General features: G+C 31.7%; 1 protein-coding gene across 2 annotated transcripts in view; it reads right to left on the bottom strand.

Moving 5' to 3' along the window:
- NCAM2 (neural cell adhesion molecule 2) overlaps positions 1 to 25,078 on the bottom strand; it is a 514,403-nt gene that overhangs the window by 17,296 nt on the left and 472,029 nt on the right. The window contains exon 16 of one of the 2 annotated variants that reach the window (XM_059164507.1): positions 1,189 to 1,393. In XM_059164507.1, the coding sequence (XP_059020490.1) occupies positions 1,189 to 1,393 (205 nt within the window). Of the gene's footprint in view, positions 1 to 1,188; positions 1,394 to 17,870; positions 24,009 to 25,078 lie in introns of those variants that run through there. The other variant, XM_059164509.1, reaches the window with a different exon arrangement.

The following is a 25,078-nucleotide window of genomic DNA, read 5'->3' as shown; positions in this document are numbered from 1 at the left end:
TATTTTATGCATTTTACTCTATGCAAGTTTTACCTAAAGAAAACATTAACAAATTTTGAACTGCATGCAACGATAAGCAAGTTGAACTGTGTAGGGGTTAAGTGTATGGATACCTTTGAAATGCAAGTAAAATAATGGATTGAGGGACAGATAAATATGGGATAAGAGAAATATAATGAAATATTTTTTATAGAATCCAAGTAGTTGATAAATGGTTGTTGACTATAAAATTCTTTTAACTCTGTTGTATGTTTTAGACGTGTTACAGAAAGAGTGTAATATTTAAAAAAGTAGAGGAAATGTTCTTAATTCTTAAGAATAGTTATTTTTGATTACAGGTTTAATATACACACATATGTATATGTATACAAACACACATACACATATACATTGTGTGTTTATATTACATGTGAGTACGCATGCTCTCCTGTGCCTTCTAACTTGTCTTTACATTGAGCCTATTGTACTTTTGAGATTAGATTCAAATTTAGCAAAACACCACTGAACAAAACAAAAAGTATTTAAACCTCCTGCTAGCTGCCCTTTTACATGAGAAAGGACTTTTCTATAGAATTCAGCTCTATGTATTTTTGGGGAATTCATATTCTAATTGAATGAGATGCCAACAGAGAGTGCAAAATTCTAACATATAGTCAGCTTTTGATCAAAATTTGGAAGATTAAGTACAGAATCCATACTAATGTATTGCATAGCTCATACAACAGCTCTATTCAACCTTGAAACTTCTATGTAGTGATCTCTTGCATTTGAAGGAATTGCCATAATTTACATTTTTACTCAGTTTACCTGTTTTTAACTCAGATTACTGCTGGTGTCCTTCTTTTATTCAGTATAAACTGAAAAATGGTAGGAGAAATCATAAATACATTTGTACTACTGTCTGTATTTCTTTTTTTTTTTTCTAATTCTATTTAAATCATAACAGTGATTATTTTTTTGGTGTGGATCCTATTTTTAGATTTATTTCTTAATAATCTGTTTTCAAAAGCATTTGGCTCTCTAACATGTTATATTTAAGGTCATGAAGGCTTAAAGTCAGAAAGCAGACAGTACAGTGTCCAAGGGTCTTAGAGCCAAGCTCTTTGCTCAGAAAAAAAGTCCGCGAAGAAAGTATGCAAGCTTGACTATGGCACTCGTGTACTGTAACGCGCTGCGAATGCTACTTACAGGTATGCAGCTTTGCCTTCTTCGAGTTCTTTACTTTTCCCACTAGAGCCACTTTTCTTCCCGCACATTCTCCTCGTGATGCACATCAATAACCCGCATTGTCTAATAAAGAAGCAGCTGACGTCCGTTACCACAAGGATTAGCAAGAGCGCCGCCACGCCCAGGCCAATGACTGCTCCAAGCCCAAGACCATTAAAAAGCGTATCTTAAAAAATAAAAGAAAATAATTTTACTAAGCTGCAAAATGAGAAAAAAATAGACAGTTATTTTGAAAATAAATCTTAATGACAGAGTTGGGAAAAAAGTGATAATCACTGGTCCGTTTTTTATTTCATAATTGTTGGGAACCATTCTCTGGCTTTCAAACAGTTTTTTAAGCAACTGACATGTGAATGATTTGCAATATTTTTTCAGACTTCATTTAGAAAAAGAAAAAAAAAAAAAAAGAAAAATTCTGAAGTAGCTCTCTTTCCAATATCCTTCTTGATTCCCTGAAGGGAATATAATGAATATTATCACATCCCCAACTGTACTCTATCAGAAAGTCACAACCACTAATGGATCATCACATTGTTAAAAGGAAAATATAGTCAAAACTCCTGTAAAAGAAGATTAAGTAAATGTTCCATATGGAATCATCTTAGCTTTAAGACTTAAACTTGCAAACTATGTGTGCTCTAAGCACTTTGTTTTGACAGAGAACACATTTTAAAAATCGCTATATTTTGAAATATTTTGAAAAATCGTCACTTTAGAACAAATGGTTTACTTGCATTTTTTTCAGTTAGTATTTTCATAAATCATTTTAGAAGAGAGGCAAACTTTTGTAGAACTATGATGCTTATGACCTTTCTGAAGCGCATCATGGGAAGGTAGGGGATGATGGGAGTCAGTTTTCCTTGACAGGTGGTTGCAAGAACTGCTAGAAGTAATACAGAAATTATCCATGAAAGAGATGGCTGGGAGTAGGGTGGAATATGCTGACAGACACGGTAGAAATGGCATTAAGGACAGTGGTAGTGAAAATGAATGAAGTGTTTTATAACTATAGTTGAAGATAAGTGTAGACTACACAGCCACTGCTGTGTTGGCACAAAAGTAAGTACCATGGAAAGAGGTTAAACTGGTGATACTATGTTATCTAGAGGGACAAAAAGAATTCTTGTAAGACAGTTTTAGAGAATGACACCTTTAAAAAAATTATTTATTTGACAGAGAGAGAGAGTACACCCAGCAGGGGGAGTGGCAGGCAGAGGGAAAGGGAAAAGCAGGCTTCCTGCCTAGTGGGAAGCCCCACATGGGGCTGCATTCCAGGACTCTGGAATCATGCCTTGAGCTCAAGGCAGATGTTTAACCCATTGAGCCACCCAAGTGCCCCTATTAAAAATGATTCTTAACCCAACTGGGTTAGCATTTGCTTACATAACATTATAAAATTATAATCATCTTTTTTAACGATAAAATACATTTATTACTTAGCATCATAATAGCATCTTAAGTATGTAAAATGTGTGTAATACAAGTGACAGGGAGAGATGTAGACTTCATTTGGAGAAAATCACTTCTGATAAAATACATATGCAAAACCAAGTTTTTCTAAGTTATATTTTTAGAATTCAGTGTAACATTTGAATAATGAAAAGATTGTGATCTGAAGGAATCAGTATAACTTTTTATTTCAAGTCAACAAGCTGGTGCTGAATGATGACACACCTGTCTGAATCCTAGTTGATTTTTCTACCAAATGACTGAACCTCACATCTATATTTGTTTTATTTTTATTCCCAGGAAATACATCTTTTATTAAATATATCTATATATATCTATATATCTATATCTATATATATATTATATAATATATAATATAATATATATTATATAATATATATATATATATATATAATATATCTATCTGTGACATGGTTCCTGGCACTTTCCCAAGGCGATCTTGTGGTTGGCCTGTGCTGGAACATGGAGATGCTTCTGTAGCATCTCTGTGAAGTTGCAGGTGAGAATTCCTTAAGGATCTTATCAACATACTTGAAACTTTCATGCCCAAGCAAATATACTTTTGATTATAATTCTTTTATTTCTGATAAAGAAAAACAGGAAACAAACATGTAATTGTGTTGGAGGAAAATTAGTTTTTTCCTGCCATTCTCAGAATCTCCATTCCCCATCATACATTATCATACTATTTAGGAGTATTGCCCAGCTAAGATATATTAGCCCAGCTATAATATTTAGGAATATTGCCCAGCTAAGATCTAGAGAAATTACTAGTTTCCATAGCACTGTTCTCTTATCACATGAACCCACTTTGAGGGAAGACTGGAGACAAAAGTATTTTCCAACCATGGGAATTGTTGTTGTTGTTGTTTTCTGCAAAGTTCCAATATGCAAATGGAGAGTGAGAGTCTAAATGTTATTTATCAATTTTCAAAGATATATATATAGGTAAGATTGAAAAAAAAAAAACTAGTGTCTCATGCTATAAAAATAATATGTTAAGCAAACCAGGCTTTTAATAATTAAAACAATCATTTTCTACATTTTATTCCATTATCCATTTTTAAATAAAAATGATTCTTACCTGAATGTACCATTACAATATAATAAGGACAATTCACTTATGAAATTTCTTTGATTGCATGCAAAGCTAAAATTTTTTTTTTCAAAATCCACAGGAATTCATTTTTATATATTGCACATGATTCAAAAACCAAAGCTCAGAAAAGAGTTGAATTTACAAATCTGATTGGGATTAGACCCTCTGGACGTATTGACTGAATAACCCTCTGCTTTAAACTAATCACTTCTCTGCTACTTCACTTAGGTTCCTCTCACATACAGAATGGTTCCAGGCAATAAATCCCACAGATCAATGATGATCTCCCTTGCCCATTATTAGATCTTCATTTTCTTTCTTCCTTCCTTCCTTCCTTCCTTCCTTCCTTCCTTCCTTCCTTCCTTCCTCCTTTCCTTTTCTTTCTTTCTTTCTTTCTTTCTTTCTTTCTTTCTTTCTTTCTTTCTTTCTTTCTTTCTTTCTTTCTTCTTTCTTTCTTTCTCTCTCTCTCTCAACTTAGGCTTCATACCCAACATAGCCCAGTGCAGGGCTTGAATTCAGGACCCTGGGATTAAAACCTGAGCTGCCCAGTCACCCCTTTATTTACTTTTTTTTTTTTAAGGATGAAGAGATTGGATTTCTACTTTAATGCCCTAAACCTGGTGTCTACCACATATTGCTGTATATCCTTGGGTGAGGCTGCTAACTTCTCTAAGACTGCGATGCCACTTTATTAAAATGAGGAAAATTACAGAAACAACAACAATCACAAACTAGATTATGGGGTTTTTGGAAAGACTTCTGTGAATATAATAATGTACCTAATACCTTTAGCATTTATTGCCCAGCACAGAGTGAACATCTAACAAGTATTGGCTGTATTATTATTGTTGTTGTTGTTGTTGTTATTGCTGCTACTATTGTTTTGCTAGTGTAAAATTCCAGGGAAATGAGGTTTTAGTGGAAAAAAAAGACCATCTAAAGTTAAACTAGTCTATAAACATATTTCTTTCATTAGCACTCTAATGTGGGACACTTTCTCTTATTAACCATTGATTAGTCTCTTGGAAATACAGTAATTTTTACTTAGGCTTAGCTAGTTAGCTTTTAAATGATAAATATTTTATTTATGACCTTTTAGCATTAAACCAGTATATTGATCCGTTTCATCTCCATCTTTAGAAAAGCTCTTAGAAACATATTTGTAAAACACCTTATGGTAAAAGAATACTGATACTAAAATAGCTATTACATTTTTCTCTAGTGAAACAAAATTATATCTTTTTAACTCATGATTATAAATGTTGAAGGTAACTTGAAGGTATTTTTATGGGAAATCAAGTATTTCTTGTCATTGCAGAGGATAGAATGTATAGTAAATAGGCTTATGTAATAGATTTGTAATTTTCTTTTGAAAGTTATGGGTTTTTTTTAATTGGTGTAAGAATGTATTTAAATGATAATATTTTCTAACAGCTCATGAAGTTAGGTTATAATAACTATGACAGCCAAATTTTCTAATGTTTTTATTTTATTTTTATTTTTTCTGACACTTATTTACTCTGATGGGGAAATGAACTTACTTGTCTTTAGCTTTTTCACAAACAAAATCATGACTACATGTAAAATTATATCACTAGGTTTTTTGGGGGGACTAATGATTTATTTTTCAGTAACATACAGAAAATACTTTCTTTTTAAGTTAATTACAGTTTTAATTATTGAAATAATTGAAACTGAACATAGCAATCATTTAAAGGATTTTAAGTTCAACTTTTCATTTTTAGCTTTCCAGAGTATTTACACATATGCTTTACAATAAATGATATGTTATGATAATTTTTACAACTCCCTTACACAAGAAAACAATGTTATCAGCTCTACTTTACAGATAAGAAAACTGAGGTCCAGAGAGTACTGTGGCTTAAATCATAGGATAACCCTTGAAATTAGGTCAGTACAAATTAAGACTATTTGACTTCAGGTTTATATTCTTTATACCTGTGTTAGATGTATTTTGTAGATCATCAAATAATCAAGAGAGGAATAACATAGTAAATAAATTAAAATGTATAGTTTTCTTACAGAAAATGTCTATTTTTTCCCCACACTGATAGAGGAGGAAGAACTATTTAAATGATGTACAACAATATAAGTCATTTATTTATGTATTTTTGCTATTAGCTCTCTTTTTAGTGATCATTTTGTATTGCTCTTTGAAAAAGGGGATTTTATATTAGAATTTAATAAAAAATAAGAATTACAAAGTTTAAACACCTATTTTTTGGTATATATTTTATTATTGAAAGCAAATAGGAGAATCAGGCTGACTGAATTTGTATAATTTCCCTCCCACCTAACCTTCTATCCCATGAAATTTATAAATTGGCAAGCTGAACTAATACAAGTCCCCAACCTTTAAGCAATCATATCCTAAGTGAAATAAATACATAAAATCAAAGCATTAAAATAAGAAAAAAGAACTTCATTATAAATTTGTCACATGCATGTCTTCATGTTTCTGCTATAGAAATCAACTCACAACTAAAACACTGAATTAATTTTCCATGAAATTTATTACATTTGATAATACTAGTTTTTCAAAAATCTGTATACTATATTCATAAAAGCAGCCTTGTTTTTTGGCTCCTTAAATAGTTTAGCATTTTATTTAATTTTTCCAATGTGTACATATAATCGTCTCCAAGTAGATTAATAATGACTTTCAGACTTGGAAAAGTAATAAAAACACGAAGAAAAAAAAATTTGTTTTTAATCTAATAGGTCCTAAAAATGGAGATTTCATTTTTCCTCCCAGAATAGTGGTAGTTATTTCTGTAAGAGATATTCCTAAATATCAGTAAGTAAACAGTGTATTAAAGACAAGAAGAGGGGCGCCTGGGTGCCTCAGTGTGTTAAAGCCTCTGCCTTCGGCTCAAGTCATGATCCCAGGGTCCTGGGATCCTGTTCCGCATTGGGCTCTCTGCTCAGCGGGGAGCCTGCTTCCTCCTCTCTCTGCCTGTGTCTCTGTCTACTTGTGATCTCTGTCAGTCAAATAAATAAATAAAATCTTTTAAAAAAATAAATAAATAAAAAATAAAGACAAGAAGATATTCAAAAACCTTTTGGTGTTTCTCATAACATTTCTAGGTACTATATCCTCCAAAATCACAGTAGGTTTACTTTTCTCCTGCTTAAACATACTTTCTTCATCCTGCTCAGAGTAACACACTTTCAAACATCAGTTGGATCTATGGAAAATCTGGGTGTAAATCCATTCACATATATGTTGACATATATATGTCTTATCTGAAAAGAGGTGAAGCAAGTAGCTTTTTGCAGCTGGGTTCCATCTAAGCCATGATACCCAGCTACTTCAAAATCAGACATCTGGATTATCTAAAGACTTTGTGGCTGCATAGTTTAAAAAAAAAAAAAAAGGACTATCAAACCATTTATGCTTCACAAACTTTCATTGAGTACCAGCCTAATTAGTGTAGAACTAAATGGGCTTCCTGTTATGTGCTAAAATCGAAATAATAAAAATTAACATAAATCTTTAGGTTTATACATTCTTTTAAGTCTTTTTTTACTTAAAAAATGCAAGTTCCTAAAATTTAATTTTATTCATTAATTTCCAAACAATCCAGCCAACGAACAAAAGAGTAAGACTTTTATATTATCAAGGGCATACAGTGAATAGTAAGGGCTTTCACCAGGATAATGTTAATCTTGCATTATAGAAGGCACACACTAGGGTAATGCATCCTTAAAAAAAAAGATACTGCTCTAATTTAAAAACCACCTACCATCCTTAAGGATTTTACACAGTTTGTCATTGTGTTGTTAGATGAGCTATTTTCAAAAAATTACCTGTCACTTACAGATTTGGGAATTATCTTAAATTGGTAAATTAAATTTATGTTTTGTGATTTTCTCCTAGGATCCCCCAAATTAACAAAGAATAAAAAGGTGTAGCAGAGGGGTGCTTGGGCGGCTCAGTGGGTTAAGCCTCTGCCTTCTGCTCAGGTCATGATCTCAGGGTCCTGGGATTGAGTCCCACATGGGGCTCTCTGCTTAGCATGGAGCCTGCTTCCCTCTCTCTCTCTGCCTACCTCTCTGCCTACTTGTAATCTCTGTCTGTCAAATAAATAAATAAAATCTTAAAAAGAAAAAAAAGTGTAGCAGAAAGAGCAAAAGTATAGGAATGAGACAAGGGTCTAGACTGGTTCAACAAAATAATTTAAAAAAAAATTTTTTTTAAAGTTATACAGGTTGTAATAAGTTTAACAAGTTTTAGTAAGTTTTGCAATTTCAAGAGAAATGTCTTATTATGCAATGATAAGGCTTTGTAATCCCTACTGGGAACACTGACTTGTTAAACAGAACCTAAATCATGTGAGATTTGTCTTTGGACTTGATAGTCTTCATCTAAACTAAATGGGGAATCAGGCATGTGTAAATGTGATATTTATGTATTTTAGTCATTTAGAAAAAAATCATTCCAAACATTAGGAGAAGGAAGGGAAACACGAAGGGGGGGAGGTGAAAGGGGGAGATGAACCGTGAGAGACCATGAAATCTGGGAAACAAACTGAGGGTTTTAGAGGGGAGAGGGGCAGGGTGTGTGAGCCTGGTGGAGAATATTAAGGAGGGCACATATTGCATGGAGCACTGAGTGGTATACACAATGAATCATGGAACACTACTTCAAAAACTAATGATGTACTGTATAGTGAATAACATAACATAGTAAAAACATAGAAATAAATAAATAAATAAAAACAAAAATGTATGTATATTTGAAAAAAACATGACTTTCAGGTCAGCTTGGTAGACATAATCACAAATTTAAAAAGTAAGTTTTGATTTATTTATATTATAAAATTCGCTGTTAAAAGGGAAGTGTTAAAACCACAGATATTTCAGTCTGAACACAATATCTCACACTATTTCCATTTCTCCAAATACCACATTTCTCTCTGCGTCATGACCATGGGCCTCCTGCATTTATGGTGCCTGGGGTTCATTCTTGAATTGATGGATCTGTTCCATTTTAATTCATATTTAATTGCCCTGTTTGAAATAAAGGTTTGGACTTCTAAGGTTTCCAGTGTCTGGTTAATAACTGTATCAATTAGAAAGAAGGAGGACATTGTTACAAATTGCCTCAGCAAGGAGGATTAAAAATACCATTTTCCATTAATTTAAAAAATTTAAAAATCAAGCAGCAAATTCAAGAGCCACTGTAATTGGATTTTATATTCTTTGTACCCTCTAAGGTACTTTTATTATTGCTTCTGTATTGCGTACATCTAGAAAAAAATGGAGTGTACTCTCCTAAGATACATGTTTTTCATATAAATTATAAACAGGTAACTTTTATGACATATTTATACTTTGATAGACACAATGCAAAGCAATGTATTGTTCATATTTTGTGGTTCACTCACTGCATTAGCTATAACTAAATCATGATTACAATTTTATTCTGTTACATTATTGGTAAAATGTGGGTAAAATTCTCATGTATCCTAGCTAAAATATTCTTTGAGAATCATATTATGAAAATAGTTTGGGAATTCCAAAGCACCATAAAAATGCATTATTATTTCATGTGTTATACTTACTACTTTATGCTCACTTTGTTTTAGTAACTTCTTATTTTTGTTTTTGTTTATAGTACTTTCTTTTAAAAAAAAATAGAACTTTTCCACTTTTACCCACAACGTTCCTTGATTTTAGAAACTTAAACATTTCAATTTTGCTAACCTTTATGAACAATGATGCATAAAAATAATTGTAAATTCATATTTACATTTTACAAGTGAATTTTTATTATTGTTTTTGATAAATTACCTTTATTAAGGCCTAAGGTTTTAGATCATTTTCATTCTTAGACGTGCATTTCACTGTGACTAGAACTCAACATGGTTAAATATCATTCCTTTTTTAATTGTTATTCAAGTAGCAAGTTATCTTTCTGGTCATTCCTATACTACTGTATGTCAAATGAAAATCTGTCTTGATCTTTGTAAGAGTAATGTTAAAATAAATGAAAGCAAAAGAATTATTAAAAATTCTCTTATTGTACTGATGGATGAAATTAACTTTTGCCTGGTTTGGGATAAAAATATATTCTTTTATTTTTATTTATTTATTTTTTAAAATTCCCTTCCGTAATTCACTTGCCTTCTTTATCTGATCATCAGATTTTTTTGTTGTTGCTGTGATCGTTATTGTTTCTTTTGTTGTTATAGTTATTTTGTGCATTTTAGACACATTTGTCTTCACTGAAATAAAAAATAAGATTGAAACTTTCAACAGATTATTTCTAAGTGAATCAAAACCTCCTCCCTAAAATAAAGACTGTACCTCTTATGTGTTCTAACCTTTTCTCTGTCATATTTGGTTCCCTTTTAGACAGCGTCTAGTATTCATGAGATAATGAAATCATTTACATCATTCAGACTCCTGACAAAATGCACTTATTAGCAACTTTTTAAGTTCACTCGAGTTCTTATTATTCAGATATTTAACTGCTTAGTGAACTAGCTAAATGAAATCTGCGGATACAGCATGAATTTTCAGGCATGCACTTTCCTTCTCTTTCTTTCTTTTCTTTCTTTTTCTCTTTCTTTCTTTCTTTCTTTCTTTCCTTCCTTCCTTCCTTCCTTCCTTCTTAAGATTCTGTTTATTTTACAGAAAGAGACAGCAAGAGAAGGATGTGGGAGAGAGAGAAGCAGGCTTCCTGCTGAGCAGGGATCCTGATGTGGAGCTAAATCCTAGGACCCTGGTATAATGACCAGAGCCAAAGGCAAGTGCTTAATGACTGAGCCACCCAGGAGTCCCTCAGGCATGCGGTTTTCAATGAACAATGTTAAGAAAAACAGTATGCAGTACTAGTAATATCTTGTATGGCTGTGAAAGAGCATTGTTACCAGGGAAAAGAAAACTGCAGAGTTTTTTTTTAGAAAGGATTGCATTTTGGGAAATGAATCTTAGGATTTTAAAATTCAAAATCTTGGAAAATATATATAAAAATGAAAAGTTATAGTTATAAGTATATAAATGTATGAAATTACACTATTTGTAAGTATATTGTGACCAGTCTGACATATTTTTATTTTTTAGGATCACCTACAAGTAATTTGCTGTGCATTAAAGGGGCATGTATTGAGTTTATGGGAGCTCTCTCAATAATTTAAAAACAAATTATAAAAGTTCATGTCAGAGATTAATACTTGATAATCCTTGATAATACTGTTTGTGAATCCACACATTAATTTAAAAGGGATATTTTCAGATTTAAAAATATATATATTTATTTATTTTAGAGAGAGCAGGAGGGACAGAGCATGTGGTGGGAGGGGAGAGGAATAGAGGGGGAGATAGAGAAACTCATGCAGATTCCGTGCTGAGCTTAGAGCCCAGTTCAGAGTTCAATCTTACAGCCCCGTGATCATGACCTGAGCCAAAACCAAGAGTTGGACATTTAACCTACTGTGCTACCCAGGTGCCCCTGAAATTTTCAGATTTTAAATATTGTAAGTAAAATTCATCAATAATTTTTCAGTATTATTCAAGTATATTAACAAAGCATACTGTGGTTACATCTGTTTTAAGTCCTCAAGCTATTTTCAATACATTTTAATAAGGTGATCATGTTTTTTCTAGGTACACTCAGTTAAGCAATATTGATGTAGATGGTTTCTTGCTTACTATGAAATTTCTTTGGAGAAGAGTGAAGTTGTATTATACATTACCTATTTCTTAGCACTGTGTCTCCATTTTTTTAGTTATTTTGATTCTCATGTTAAAATGTTCTTTACATGTATAACTATTTTTATGTATGTATATATATATGACATATATATTAACTAAATGATAATCCAAAATTTCCCTTCAAATCCTTCTCCCTACTAGGAAGTATTGTTTGGGAGAAAGTGAGTTAAGAGAGCAGGACACATAAACCAGACTTTTATTTATTTATTTATTTATTTATTTATTTGTGTTTACTATTTGATTTGGGGCAAGATAATTAGCTAATTGATGATATTAGGTTTGATAATGGGAAGGAAATTGTAAACATGTATATTATATAAATGGTATTTATAATTATAAAACTCTATATACTTTCCTAAGAATGTCTTTTCCTATATAAGTTTGTTCACAAAGGCAAAGTTATAAATTAACTGTCTTTTCAAAATATTTTCTAGTCCTTTGATATTATAGAAATATTTTTGCCCAAGGCTAAATTGGGCAAAAATACAGGACCATCCTTTATTCTAGCACAATTTTATTAAAAAACTTTATCAAACAGTTGTGAAGATCAAATATGAAAAAGGCAAACAATTCTCTACTCTGGGGACTCATATGAATTGGGAGAGATGAATAAGACATGTAACTTAGAAACTGAAATGCAGTGCAACTGTTTGCTTAACTCGTGGTAAAAATTAGTGTGGCCTGAGCAGATAGGTGGGAAAAGCATATAAATTAATAGTTAGTGGTCAAGCAAGACATGATAGAGAAGACAATGTTTGAAAAGTATTGAAGTATGAGAAACTTTCCAGGTGATGAAAGGAGTTTATTTCAGTCAGAACATGCTGTGAACAAACATGGAGATGTATGAAAATAAATGGCATGTTTTGACATTAGCATAGATAAACAAATATTAGAGGTGAGATATTGAGTATGATGGGTACAGGTTGGAGTTAAGTGATAAAAGTGATCAAGTTAGTAAGAATGGACCCTGCAACCGAGTAGATAAACAAATCACCCAAACCAAAATTGACAACCACCACCACCACCACCAAAACCTCACAAGAATGACTTTTCCCAAAAGATGGCAGAGAGTTCTTAGAGATACATAGGAAAGTAGATCCTGTTGCAGGGAGGGAGCTAGAGGAGGCCTGGGCTATGGCTGAGAATGTCTGGTCAGTCTTCCCTCTTTCCTATTCCATGCCCATTTCCATTATGCACCCAGGCTTGTTCATCCCTGCTTGATGTTTGAAGCAGTGAGGAAATAGACTCATCCTAGAACATGTGATTAGTGATTGACTCAAGATTAGATAATGAGGGTCCATTAATATATTTTAAAAAATAATATATTTTAAAATAATATAAAATAATATTATCATTCTCATAATATATATTTACAATTACATATAATTATTCTGTATACTTTTAAGTGGAATAACATTGCAAGTGGCTTATCACCTTCACACCATTTGTTTGTTTATTTTTACACTACAAAATCCCCGTTAAGGTTTTAGGTATTTAATCTTTTGGGAACAATTCCCTATAAAAAGGAACACTCAAAAATATAAAGTTATTATTGTTCCATGGGAGTGTTGATGGAAACCTGTTACAGTCTCAGAAAAAGTTAAAATAATATATTTAACATAAGAAAAAGAATGAAATAAAATGTGTTAATTTTTTTAAAAAAGTTGGCTAAACACTAATAGATAACAGCACTTTTTTGATAAATGTTTCAAATAACTGAAAACTTTAGAAATGAATATTTGTAAGTGTTTCACAAATCTGGTACAATGATAAACCATGAGAGATTGTGAAATACCTAAAGTCCTTGCACAACAGAATACCTATGCCCTTAACTACACTGACATTTCAAATCGCTAAGTGTACCTGTGTAGAAACCAGTGACCCTTTCACAAAAAAATGAAAGAGATACAAAATATTTTATATGTCATATTTATTCAAACTTTTGAAATTTATTCTTATTTATTCACTGACTCCATACGTTTTCCATATGCAGTTTAAATTTTATGATATGTGTCCAGTTTTCTTTGGTGAAAGTGATTTAGGTATTTCTTGTAAGATAATGAAGGTTTGTATTGGCTTATAGGAAAAAAACCTTCCTAGACTGGAATGAATATGACCAAAATAGACATCAGCTAGTGTTGAAGAATTGAATAATTTAACTTTAGTCCCTTGGTTTAACCATAAACTGGCAAAATTCTTTTTTTTTCTGTTAATATTAAAGGTATATTCTATAAATAGAAAATAGAATTCTTTGCACAAATGAAAAATACCTTTTTTCTAGTTCTTTTTTTTTTTAAGATTTTATTAATTTGAGAGAAAGAGAGAGTGGGTGCCTTGGGTGGGGACAGAGAAAGAAAAACAAGCACATTCCCTACTGAGCACAGAGTCCCACAAGGGGCCTGACCTCAAGACCCTGAGACAAAATCAAGAGTTAGATGCTCTCCTGATGAAACCACCCAGGAACCCCCAAAATACCTTTTTTCTTAAACACTGTTTTACAAAATTGAATCATACCCATATAGGATTAAATTACAATTTATATTTTTAAATTGTTGAAACTCCAAACTGTTTAATCTATTATGAAATTATTAAGTCTACAAACCTTTGAATTTTATAAATATGTAAGACAATAGATGAAAAATGTGAATATATGGGTGGTATTATCTTCCAAAGAATTTATGACATTAGGTTTTGAAAAATTTTCAGTTTTAGACATTCACTGCATCGGGTCTTAGAGACTTCAATTTCTGCATTAGGGTTATAGATTTTAAAGAGTTACATTATTAAAATTAAACATCTAAACACATAAGACCATTTATAATGTATATTATTATATAGGGCATCTAAATAGTATATTGTATTGTATACTTCAACTCTAAAATAAGAGTGCAGATTTTCAATATATTTTAAAAATACATCTAAGGTATCCTTCCCTGGGCAAATGGATAAACTATGGAACATCCAGACAATGGAATATTATTCAGTGTGAAAAAGAAATGAGTCATCACATCATGAAAAACATGAAAGAACCTTCAATGCACATTATTAAGTGAAAAAAGCCAATGTGAAAAAGCTATGTAATATATGATTCCAACTATAGACATGATGGAAAAGGAGAAGATTTAGAGACTGTAAAAAAAGACCAGTGGTTGCCAGGAGTTAGGAGAGAAGGAGGGATGAATAGGCAGAACACAGAGGATTTTTAGGGCAATGAAACTATTTTGTAAAATGATATGATGGTGGATAGATTTCATTATGCCTTCATCAAAACCCATATAATGTACAACATCAAGAGTAAATCCTAATACCAACTTTGGACTCTGAGTAAAAATGATGTCAGTGGTGTCAATCTAAATTGACCGATTGTAATAAATTTACCCTTCCCATGTTGATTATGGGGGGTGCTATACATGTATTGGGGCAGGCATTATATAGGAACTCTGGACATTCCTCTCAATTTTGGTGTGAACCTGAAACTTCTCTAAAAGGTAAAGTCTATCTAAGAATGAGAAAAAATACAGAAAAAATACAGAATTGTATCTTCCAGTAAATGGTTACATTGTCTGGGTCGACTGGGAATGTCTGTAAATTCGATAAACAATCTTTCACACCCTCTAATAATTTAAAAAAAAAATGGCATCCTCAGTGATGACTGACACACAGGAAAGTTGTAAACATTTTTAGCTTTGTGGTTTGGTAGGAGGGGACCCACCAATGAATTAGACCACACTCTGCTGTAGAGAAATATTTCTATTCCCTTAAATAAACTTCCCTTCATGTCTGAGCCACCTGATGGAACAGTAAGTCTCTGGCTAGCATAGAAAAACGCCACAGGGACGCCTGGGTGGCTCAGTTGGTTAAGCAGCTGCCTTCGGCTCAGGTCATGATCCCAGCGTCCTGGGATCGAGTCCCACATTGGGCTCCTTGCTCCACGGGGAGCCTGCTTCTCCCTCTGACTCTGCCTTCCACTCTGTCTGCCTGTGCTCGCTTTCGCTCGCGCTCTCTGACAAATAAATAAATAAAATCTTAAAAAAAAAAAAAAAAAAAAAAAAAAAAGAAAAACGCCACAATATTTTTTTTCTGTTTTCCACCAATAAGCACTGCAAAGAGAATATTTTTCTTATCATTTTTGAAGAACATCAGAGTTTTGCATTTAACCCTCCATGTAACATATACTTCCAGTTTAGCCTCTGTGAAATTATATAGGAACAATAGCAAATTGAAAGTTGTTCATGCATTTCTCAAACAGAAATGCTAGTTTGAAGAGCTGATTTTTACTTTTGTTAACCTTATCTAAGCGGGAAAAAATATTCTCTATTTATTATAATATGAATTTTAAATATTTTAATTATTTCTCTTTGTAATAATAAATGAGAAATCAGTAGAGAAGAAAGGATATAGCCATGATGCAAATTCTGATACCAAGCTGTTTATTTTGATTTCTTAAAATGAAAGAGACAGATGCTGATATAAAACCACCTAGGTATGTTTTTATTAGCCAGTATGTAAAAATATTACTTCTTACTATTAGAAAATGATCTTTCTATGAACAATGTAAAAAAGTAATTTTATAAGATGTTTTCAGAAAATGTGTAAAAATCATAAAGTGATTACATTTAATTTGATATTCTTTTGGGGCTGTAAACTGAATGTAAGTTTATTACACTGATCATGGGAAAGTAGCTCTGTAGGAATTAAAGTGAGAAAGGTTATAACAAGAGCTGACTTCTTCAAGTACCATGATTACTGGAAGAAACTCTGTCTGGTTAGTACATGGCCTTTCCTGAGCCATATTGATTTTTTATGAGGCAATCAAGAAGAAATCAAAGGAACTAGGTCAAAGACACAGGACCATATAAATTGTAGACTAGGGATTGAGTTATGCCATCTCCGATTCAGTGTAATTTGTTAAAACAAGATAGAAGGAATGCTGAGTCAATGACTAGTCATCATTGGGCTTCTCTGATCCTCAGTTTGTTGACATAATAAGATAACAAGATTGATTAGGATATTAGAATACATTTACTCAAATTTCTTTAGCTTTTTCACAGTGACCCCAAACAATGAAGTAATATATAGGTAACAGAGTAACATAAAGTCACCATGACATCACTCTACAAATATCCAAGGATTCCTAGATACTTCCCATTTGATACCAGCTCACTTTCAAAGGGTTTCAGGAAAAACAAAACCAAGAACAAAGAAAACTTAACTTTCTTACTCTCCCAATGTACAAAACTTTTGTAATTATTGAATCAATTGAAAGAATTTAAAAATTACAACAAAATACAGATATTACATCGACATTTTTTACTTCATAAAAACTAATTGAAATATATACAAATATGTTTTGATGGGAGATATATAGATTAAGATATACATTTGAGGGTGGGCTGTTCTGGATTAAGAACGATTGTGCCTTAAAATAATGAAAATCTTAAAAGTGAACTTTTTCTCCTTTGTAATTTCTATACTATTTCATTATCTGACAATGCAGCACTTGATATAATTATTTGAGACTTCTGCATTCATACCTAAGTCAGCAATTTTTTACTTTATAAAAACCAATTGAATAATTTCCATATTAAAGAATTATCATTTGAACCCAGGTCCAGTACTAAAACAAAGAGAGAAATAAAATGTTTTATTAAGAGCCCTGGACCTGGATGCTAATTATGACTTTTTGTGTAAACTACTCAATTTCTTTAGGCCTCACTATTCTCCTCTAAAATATGGGAGAAATGATACTTCAGAGGGATTTTATGAGGAATGAAGGAAATATTCCACACAGGATGTGGCATAGTACACATTAAGAAACAGAACTGAAGCTATCATTTTTGTTTCAAACCTTGTCCATGGTTGAGCAGCAAAACTTAGGAATTTTCTACAGTTTCATTCCATTGGTGCTTAAACTGAATTACAGTAATACATTGATCAAAGAGATTTGAAAAATCTCTTTAAGCATTTACATCTGCCTTTTTAAACTTTTGCTAGCAAAGGAAACTACTTAACAAAGCTTGCATTTATAAAATTATTTAGTTATTGAGATAGAATCTGACTATTTTGGTCTCCTACTTGTCACTGAAGTTTGTAAGAAGACTTTGGAACTAGTTTACTATGAAAGAAACAATATTTAGTAGTGTTTCTAAATTATTTTTGCAATATGAATCTTAATTATTTGTCCCAAATAGAAGTCACTCAATGATTGTATGTTTATTACATTGTGATATTGGATTTGATCAAGTTAGGAATGAAAACACACAACAAGGACAGAAAAGATTTGTACCAGTAATAAAGAAAACACATATAACAAAGCTTTTCCTCAGTTTTCTTTATTACAACAATGGAGACACAGAGGTACAGAAAATAAAATGACATTTAATTTACTATGAAACACATGCATAGGATTACACATAGTGCTGGATATTATGTTGAGGGTTTTAAATAAGAGATGATACTGAAGACAATACATTTATAACATACATTTTTTTCAAGAAAATAAGCCATGATGAAAGCAAATGCAATTAAAATGATCAGAAATTGTCACTTTAAAACACAAGTGTTATACATAAAATCAGTGAAAGATGTGAGATAAAATATTCTTAAAGAAGTTCATGAATCATGGAGATTACTTAAAACAGTAATTTTTAATTGCTTGCATTTAAAAAAAAGATTAACTAGGAGATTTATTTCATAGTGCCCATTTAGTACAAGTATATAGTAAAAATAAATATGGTATAATTAAGAAAAAGATGCTATCTCTTAATATTATGCAATGTTTATAAATATGTTACTTTGCATTTTCATTAGTTAAAATGGAATAATAAAGAATAAGTTAATTGAATTTGAACATATACAAGTTAAGAAACTTTACATTATAACTAAAAATACATTTAATTAATTCACACTTAAAATGAAATTTGAGTCTACTTGAATCAACCTTTCTTTAAAAATTAGGTAAAATAATAGTCTACCAACAGAGCCATAAGGATATCAGTTGCAGTTCAGATCAGCACAGATATAATAATAGAACTCTTGAACATATGTGTGTTCCTTAGCTGTTTCGATTTTTCTTTCAATTTAGGCTTTAAAATTAATTAATAGCGATAAAAGAAGAATGGATTACTATCAGAAAATCTTTATCTGGCTCATATTATGAAGATAATAAAATCAAAGGTATTTGGAAAACACAGCATTGATATCACACTCTTATCTCTGTCTTTATGGCAGAACAATTAAATTTAAGTTTACTGAAGTTGTTTGCCTTAGGTAAAAATTGAGAAGCTGTCAAGATGCTATTATAACCTTTATGTATTTCATCAAGTTTTTAAGTACAATAAATTAAAAAGAGATAATACTACAGCTTTATATTTAAAAGTTAAAAAAAGTGGTAACTTTAAATGTTAACTCTACCCATTTAGATGGTAATACAGAAGAGATCAGGTTAAGGAGAGGTTAGAAAGATTTTTTTCCTTTAGTTAGGTCCTAAAATTTACTGTGGTAATACCTTCTGGATTCTAAGATAAACTATCAAGTATTAACAGTGATTAAATAATTCTCTTTATTATTTATGACATAATCAGCTGGGAATGGAATTTTTACCAATTTCAATGCATATTGAGATAATTTCAAGGGCAATTTGTAGAATATTTGCAGCTCCCATAATTTAAAGTATGCAAATTTGAGCTATCCCTTCAATGAATTAGTCTTTCTGAAGGTTTTAGGACATATATCCATAGCACAAATTGTAAGACTTTAAGATTTAACAGTGATTAATGAAAAAGAAATAGAAAAAATAAACCCTATTTATTCATGGGCAGAAATTGAGAGAAAGGGATGGAAGGCTGGAGGGGGTTGGGAAAGAGAGAGAAGAGCCCAGGAAGAGAGACAAAGAGGGGGAATGAAAGGAATGGAAGGGAGAGAGAATATTAGAAAGAATAAATTGGAAGGAAGGAAGGAAGGAAGGAAGGAAGGAAGGAAGGAAGGAAGGAAGGAAGGAAAAAAGCTAATATAAGAGAGAACCTACTTAATTTGTACCTATTCAAAGGTTGTTTAAAGGATATTACACCTCACAGATTTGAGTCATAATAAAATACATTAAATGACACATGTGGATACAACCTTCATGATAAGTAAAATTATAATACATAAGGGCAAAAGAAAATTATAAATGACATTTAATTTAGGTAGCACTGTAACACACTATTTAAAGTTCTTAATGCAGTTAATGTCATAACCAAAAACAAACAGGGAGAAATTTTCTGATAATTTTACATGAGGAGAGAGATTGCCTAACTACTTCAAAACTGAAAGTGTTGTTACAAGTAACATGAGCTAACTCTTCTTGAAAACTAGACCTGAACATACTTAATGATTCTACTGTTGATATATAAATATCTATCTTAAATCACTAAAATCATTTGTAAATCTAAAATTTATTTTTCCATTCCCAGTTTAGGTATACCGTATTAATAAATACAATAGTTTTCAGATGTCTAATAGAATTCATCCTATCCCAAAAAAGATTAATTATTTCCTGCACACTCTTTTTTTTGACTATAACTAAATAATCACAAATCCAAATGTTCTAAGTTGAAACTACTGTAGAATTTTCCTTATTTCAGTTTTAAATTAAATATGATAAGTCACCATTCTTACATGGAATATATTTCAGTTAAATTATAATGGCTTCCAAATTGACCTGAACTGTATAACTTATGAACTTCTGTGCATACTTGTATTTTTAATTCTTAATTTATTTCTTCTTTTTTTTTTTAAAGCTTATATTTATTTAGTTGTCAGACAGAGATCACAAGTAGGCAGAGAGGCAGGCAGAGAGAGGGGAAAGCAGGCTCCCTGCTGAGCAGAGAGCCCGATGCAGGGCTCAATTCCAGGACCCTGAGACCATGACCTGAGCCGAAGGCAGAGGCTTTAAACCACTGAGCCACCCAGGCGCCCCTTTAATTCTTAATTTAAAAAAACCTGCTGTATATTTAAATAGTGAAAACTATTTTCAATTAAGTTATTTATGCATGTATTCATTTTATATGTCTAATTGAAATTACATACAAATTTTTAATCCAGTGTCTAAAATATATTTATTTATTTACTGTTTTGAAATACTTAAGATATTTTGGCTAAAGGAAAGAAATTTTTAAAAATAAGCTCTAAGACATTTTAATCTTATCCACGTCTACCACAAATGAATATACATATGTTCGTTTGTGTCATGTTTTTGGAATAGTATGAATAGCATTTATAAAATGTCATTATTTTCAATGACTAATATGAGGAGAGAGGATGCAAAGTGGAAATTGACCTACGATTTTCCACACAAGAAGTTTGCTAGAAAAGACTTTTCTGCTACCTTCTAGCCATACTCAGTTAGCACATCTGGCACATGGTATAGGTGAGCCTTCTAGTGATTTGGTAAATAATTACAGAGTTTGGTTTGGAGTAGAGAAACCAGAAGCGTAAATAATAAAAGAAGAAAAGAAGACAAATCAGGCAAGAGCGAGGAGGAGAAAAAAGGAAATATCCATGATTATAGACGAAATTAATCCTGATCTGCACGTGGAATTGCAGCAATCATCCTCAAGCAAATCAACTAACTTAGTAACTGGTAGAGGATACTCAAATTTCTGGAATGATTTAACATTCAGAGATATGATCTACATATCTGCAGACACAGACACATTACATGTAATGGTTAACAGAAAACTCACCATAACACACAAGTTCATATTTTATACATATTAGACACAGGATTTTATTTAAGAATTTATTGGTTGAAAAAAACATCACTGGATGATATGAAGGAGAGACTTAAAAAAAGTTGAATTTTTATGTTTTGTTTACCAACAATCACATTCATTTATACCCACAGGTAGATACTAATTAGACTAAACAGCAGGGTCCGATTACATGGTTGTATATAACAAAACTAAAACTCAGATAATAAAAATGATAATTTAGTAGCAAAACTTACATATTATTAAGATTTTTTAAAAATCTAAGAAGGTAATTTATAATCTCTAAGGTCTCAATTATCGAAATGTTATAGCTGTGCTGTTCAGAGTTTTGTGCTTTCCTATTTCTTGTAGAAATAAACCAAAGCACAGAACCTGTATTTTAAGATGTCTGAGGATCTATTTTCAAGAATTTACACATTTCTCAGCACTGCAAAATAACTGTTCTTCTAAGCATAAACATTTGGTCAAGTGATACACTGCTTATTAATTTCAGGATTAAAAACTTGTTCTGTACTTAAGTGTTTATAAAAACTAAGTGAAGAATTTGTTAAATGTAAATAATTCTGTGAGACAATAAAATTTTCATTTGAGATTATTTTCTCAACTGTCAAAATATCACTTTAAATACCATGTAAACCTGACTTTGAGTATTCATCATATCACTGTTGGTGACCTTAAGTCATAGAATATTAAATTTTTAAAAATCAGCTATGTTATCTTATGAAATCCATATTCCATGTTCTCCACAAAAGCATTTTCTATCATATACTATGTCAAAATAATTTTTGCATAAATCTCGTGGAAGCCTTTGTCTTATTGGAAAGATTCAGGCAGGTTATAGTGAACAGGAAAAACTTCCTGGAAGAGTTATTGGCATTCTCTTTCCCAGCACTTTCTGGTTATTAGTAGCCAACCAGTCTACATATCCTCTCCAAATATAGACCTCCTGGAATATAACATGCACTTATAATTAGTTCTTTAATTAAAAAAAAAAAAAAAAGTTGGCTGTGGCAATTTTGTTTCATTTCATTTCATTTCTTTCTTTAAGAGAGAGAGAGAAAGAGAACACAAGTGGAGGGTGTGCAGAAGGAGAAGCAGGATTCCCACTGAGCAATATGGAGTCAATGCCAGGACCCCAGGATCATAACCTGAGCTGAAGGGAGATGCTTAACTGACTAAGACACCCCTGCCATGGTGATTTTAAAAACAAAACATTCTCCATAAGCAGGTTAGAGTTCCATCGTGCTCAAGTCTGGGAGTTCCTTTGTCTCAGCAGAAGAAAAGGAAAGAAAATAGAAAAGTGTTTAATCTGTGGACTGATTACTTTTGGATTCTAAAGGATCCATTGCTAGGTCAGAAGAAAGGACAGCAGTGCCTAGCAGAATTTAGAAAAGATAAAGAAAACAGACTACTAAGGAGAAGTCTAGCGTTACGTCTTACGTAATAGGATCCTGTAGCTTTTTTTTTTTTTTTTTTAAAGAATAAGAAAATGCTTTCATGCAGCAAAATAAATAGTTTTTGATGAGGGACACTCTCAAAGCCCAGAATCCAATCATTTAATTTACCAGATAGGTATGGTCACTCTTGTGATATACATAAATCTGATTGTTTTCTAATTGTCCTGAATGAGTGTTAAGAATCATTTGAAGAATGTGTTTGAGAGTAAAAAGCACAAAACACTTTTCTTATTTCCTAATGAATGAAAATGTCAAAACTGAAATCATTACTCATGATACTCCCTCAAATCCAGCTTCCTCTGAAAAATGGAATGTAGCAACACCTCCTTCTCACCTCAAGTTCATCTTCTCTCAAGAAGTAGGTAAGAGAAGCTGATGCCCGTTCACAGTACAGTCCTTATCCAGTGAACAGAGTGCCACTTTTTAAACACATTAAAACTTAATTTATTACTTACTTTGGAACAACTGCAGTGAGATATTTTCACATAATAAAAAATGGATACTTTAAAATTGGTGTTCAAATTTAAAAGAAGAAATTCTTCCACTTTTATTCCTTATGACATTTTAGGTCATTAAAAGAAAAATAGGCAGCACAATAGGGGTACACATCTAATATAATAAAAGTTATCAGGGTTATGTTTTATATAAATGGTAAACACTATGAAGTTTTATAAATGTCCATAAAGTTAGAAACTTAAATTTTAAAGGATAACATTTTAAACCAACATAAAAGATCCACAATTCTACATAATAAAATTACTAATTATACAATGTATGCTCATGGATATTGAATTAGATTTGCAAAACAATCAAATAAAAGAGGTTAGATGCAGCAAATGCTTACATTCCAAGTAAAAGTGACATGATATTTAACAAGGTCAACTTCAGAAATTAAAGGAAACTTTAGAATGAAGCAAATTATTCAGTGAACTGTATCCTGGAAGAAACAATCCTGATTCTCTTTCTTTCAGTGATTTTCTGACAAATTATCTACTTTAAAGTTTGACAATTTGGGGAAGGGAAAAATAGGCTAATTGTTCATGGGTGAAGATACATGCATAATTAGTTGGACCATAGAAAACCTTTTATCATAATTTCAGATTAGCCTTGTAAATTTGCAGGGCATAGAAGGAAATATCATATAACAACAACATTAAAACATCCAAGACAAACTTATGGCTAGAATGAAAGAAAACCCAGCAGCATTCAGCTGCCATGACTTGCTTCTGTTTTCACCTTTATTCGCTTCACAGCATTTATCTGCATGACGGAAATTGTTTTTGAAAACAGAGTAAAAGTAAAATAATTAAGGAAGAAAAGAGTAAGTTTACATATATGAAAGTCAAGAAAAAGAAAAAAGTGACAGTAGGAAAGAAAAAAAAAGAGAAAATAATTAATGCAAGATTTACACAAAGTCATTACAAATTACCTACAAAAAATTACTTTGATACAAGACAAAGAATGGCTAAAGTCTGTATAAAACATTTCTAAATAGTTGCCTCATATTAAATCATAGCTGAGCCTCAATATTAATACTCAATATTAATAATGTTTACTACACATAAATCAGACAGTAGTTCTGTCATTGATTCTTTAAATGTAGGCACCTTAATTATTCTCAAATGAAGATACAACTTATAACCGAGAAGGCATCTGCCATTTCACTGTGCTACTATACTGGTAAAATCACATTGCTACTGTAGATACGAACTCGTTTTATTCTGCAATGTTTACTGATAGTAACCCTATACTGGTAAAATCACATTGCTACTGTAGATACGAACTCGTTTTATTCTGCAATGTTTACTGATAGTACTTTTCGCTGCCATTGTATCTTAGAAGAAATATTTAATTAAAGTAGTTATATTTTAATAGTGAATAAACTATCAAGAAATATCAATGAAAATTACATATTCACACAATGAAAATTGGCCATAAGAATAGAAAGAAGGAGTCCTGATCCAACTAACGAAAGGCAAACTCTAGACATATGTCACGGTACCTCTTTATTTTATTTTTATTTTTTTTCTAAGATTGTATTTATTTATTTGATAGAGCAATCACAAGTAGGCAGAGAGGCAGGCAGAGAGAGGAAAGCAGGCTCTCTGCTGAGCAGAGAGCCAGGTCTCAGGGTCCTGGGATCATGACCTGAGCCAAAGCCAGAGGCTTAACCCACTGAGCCATCCAGGCAACCCTGTCATTGTACCTCTTTAAAAATAACTTTGAAAACAAATAAATCATGAAAAACTATGTTGACTTTTTCATTACGTGCTAAATTCAAAGAAATATTGTTTTGGGTGTAGTATTAATATTTAGCTTTGACTGAGATT

The sequence above is a fragment of the Mustela lutreola genome, chromosome 2 (assembly GCF_030435805.1).
Source record: "Mustela lutreola isolate mMusLut2 chromosome 2, mMusLut2.pri, whole genome shotgun sequence".
Lineage (NCBI taxonomy): Eukaryota > Metazoa > Chordata > Mammalia > Carnivora > Mustelidae > Mustela > Mustela lutreola.
This window is presented reverse-complemented; position numbering and strand designations above follow the sequence as displayed.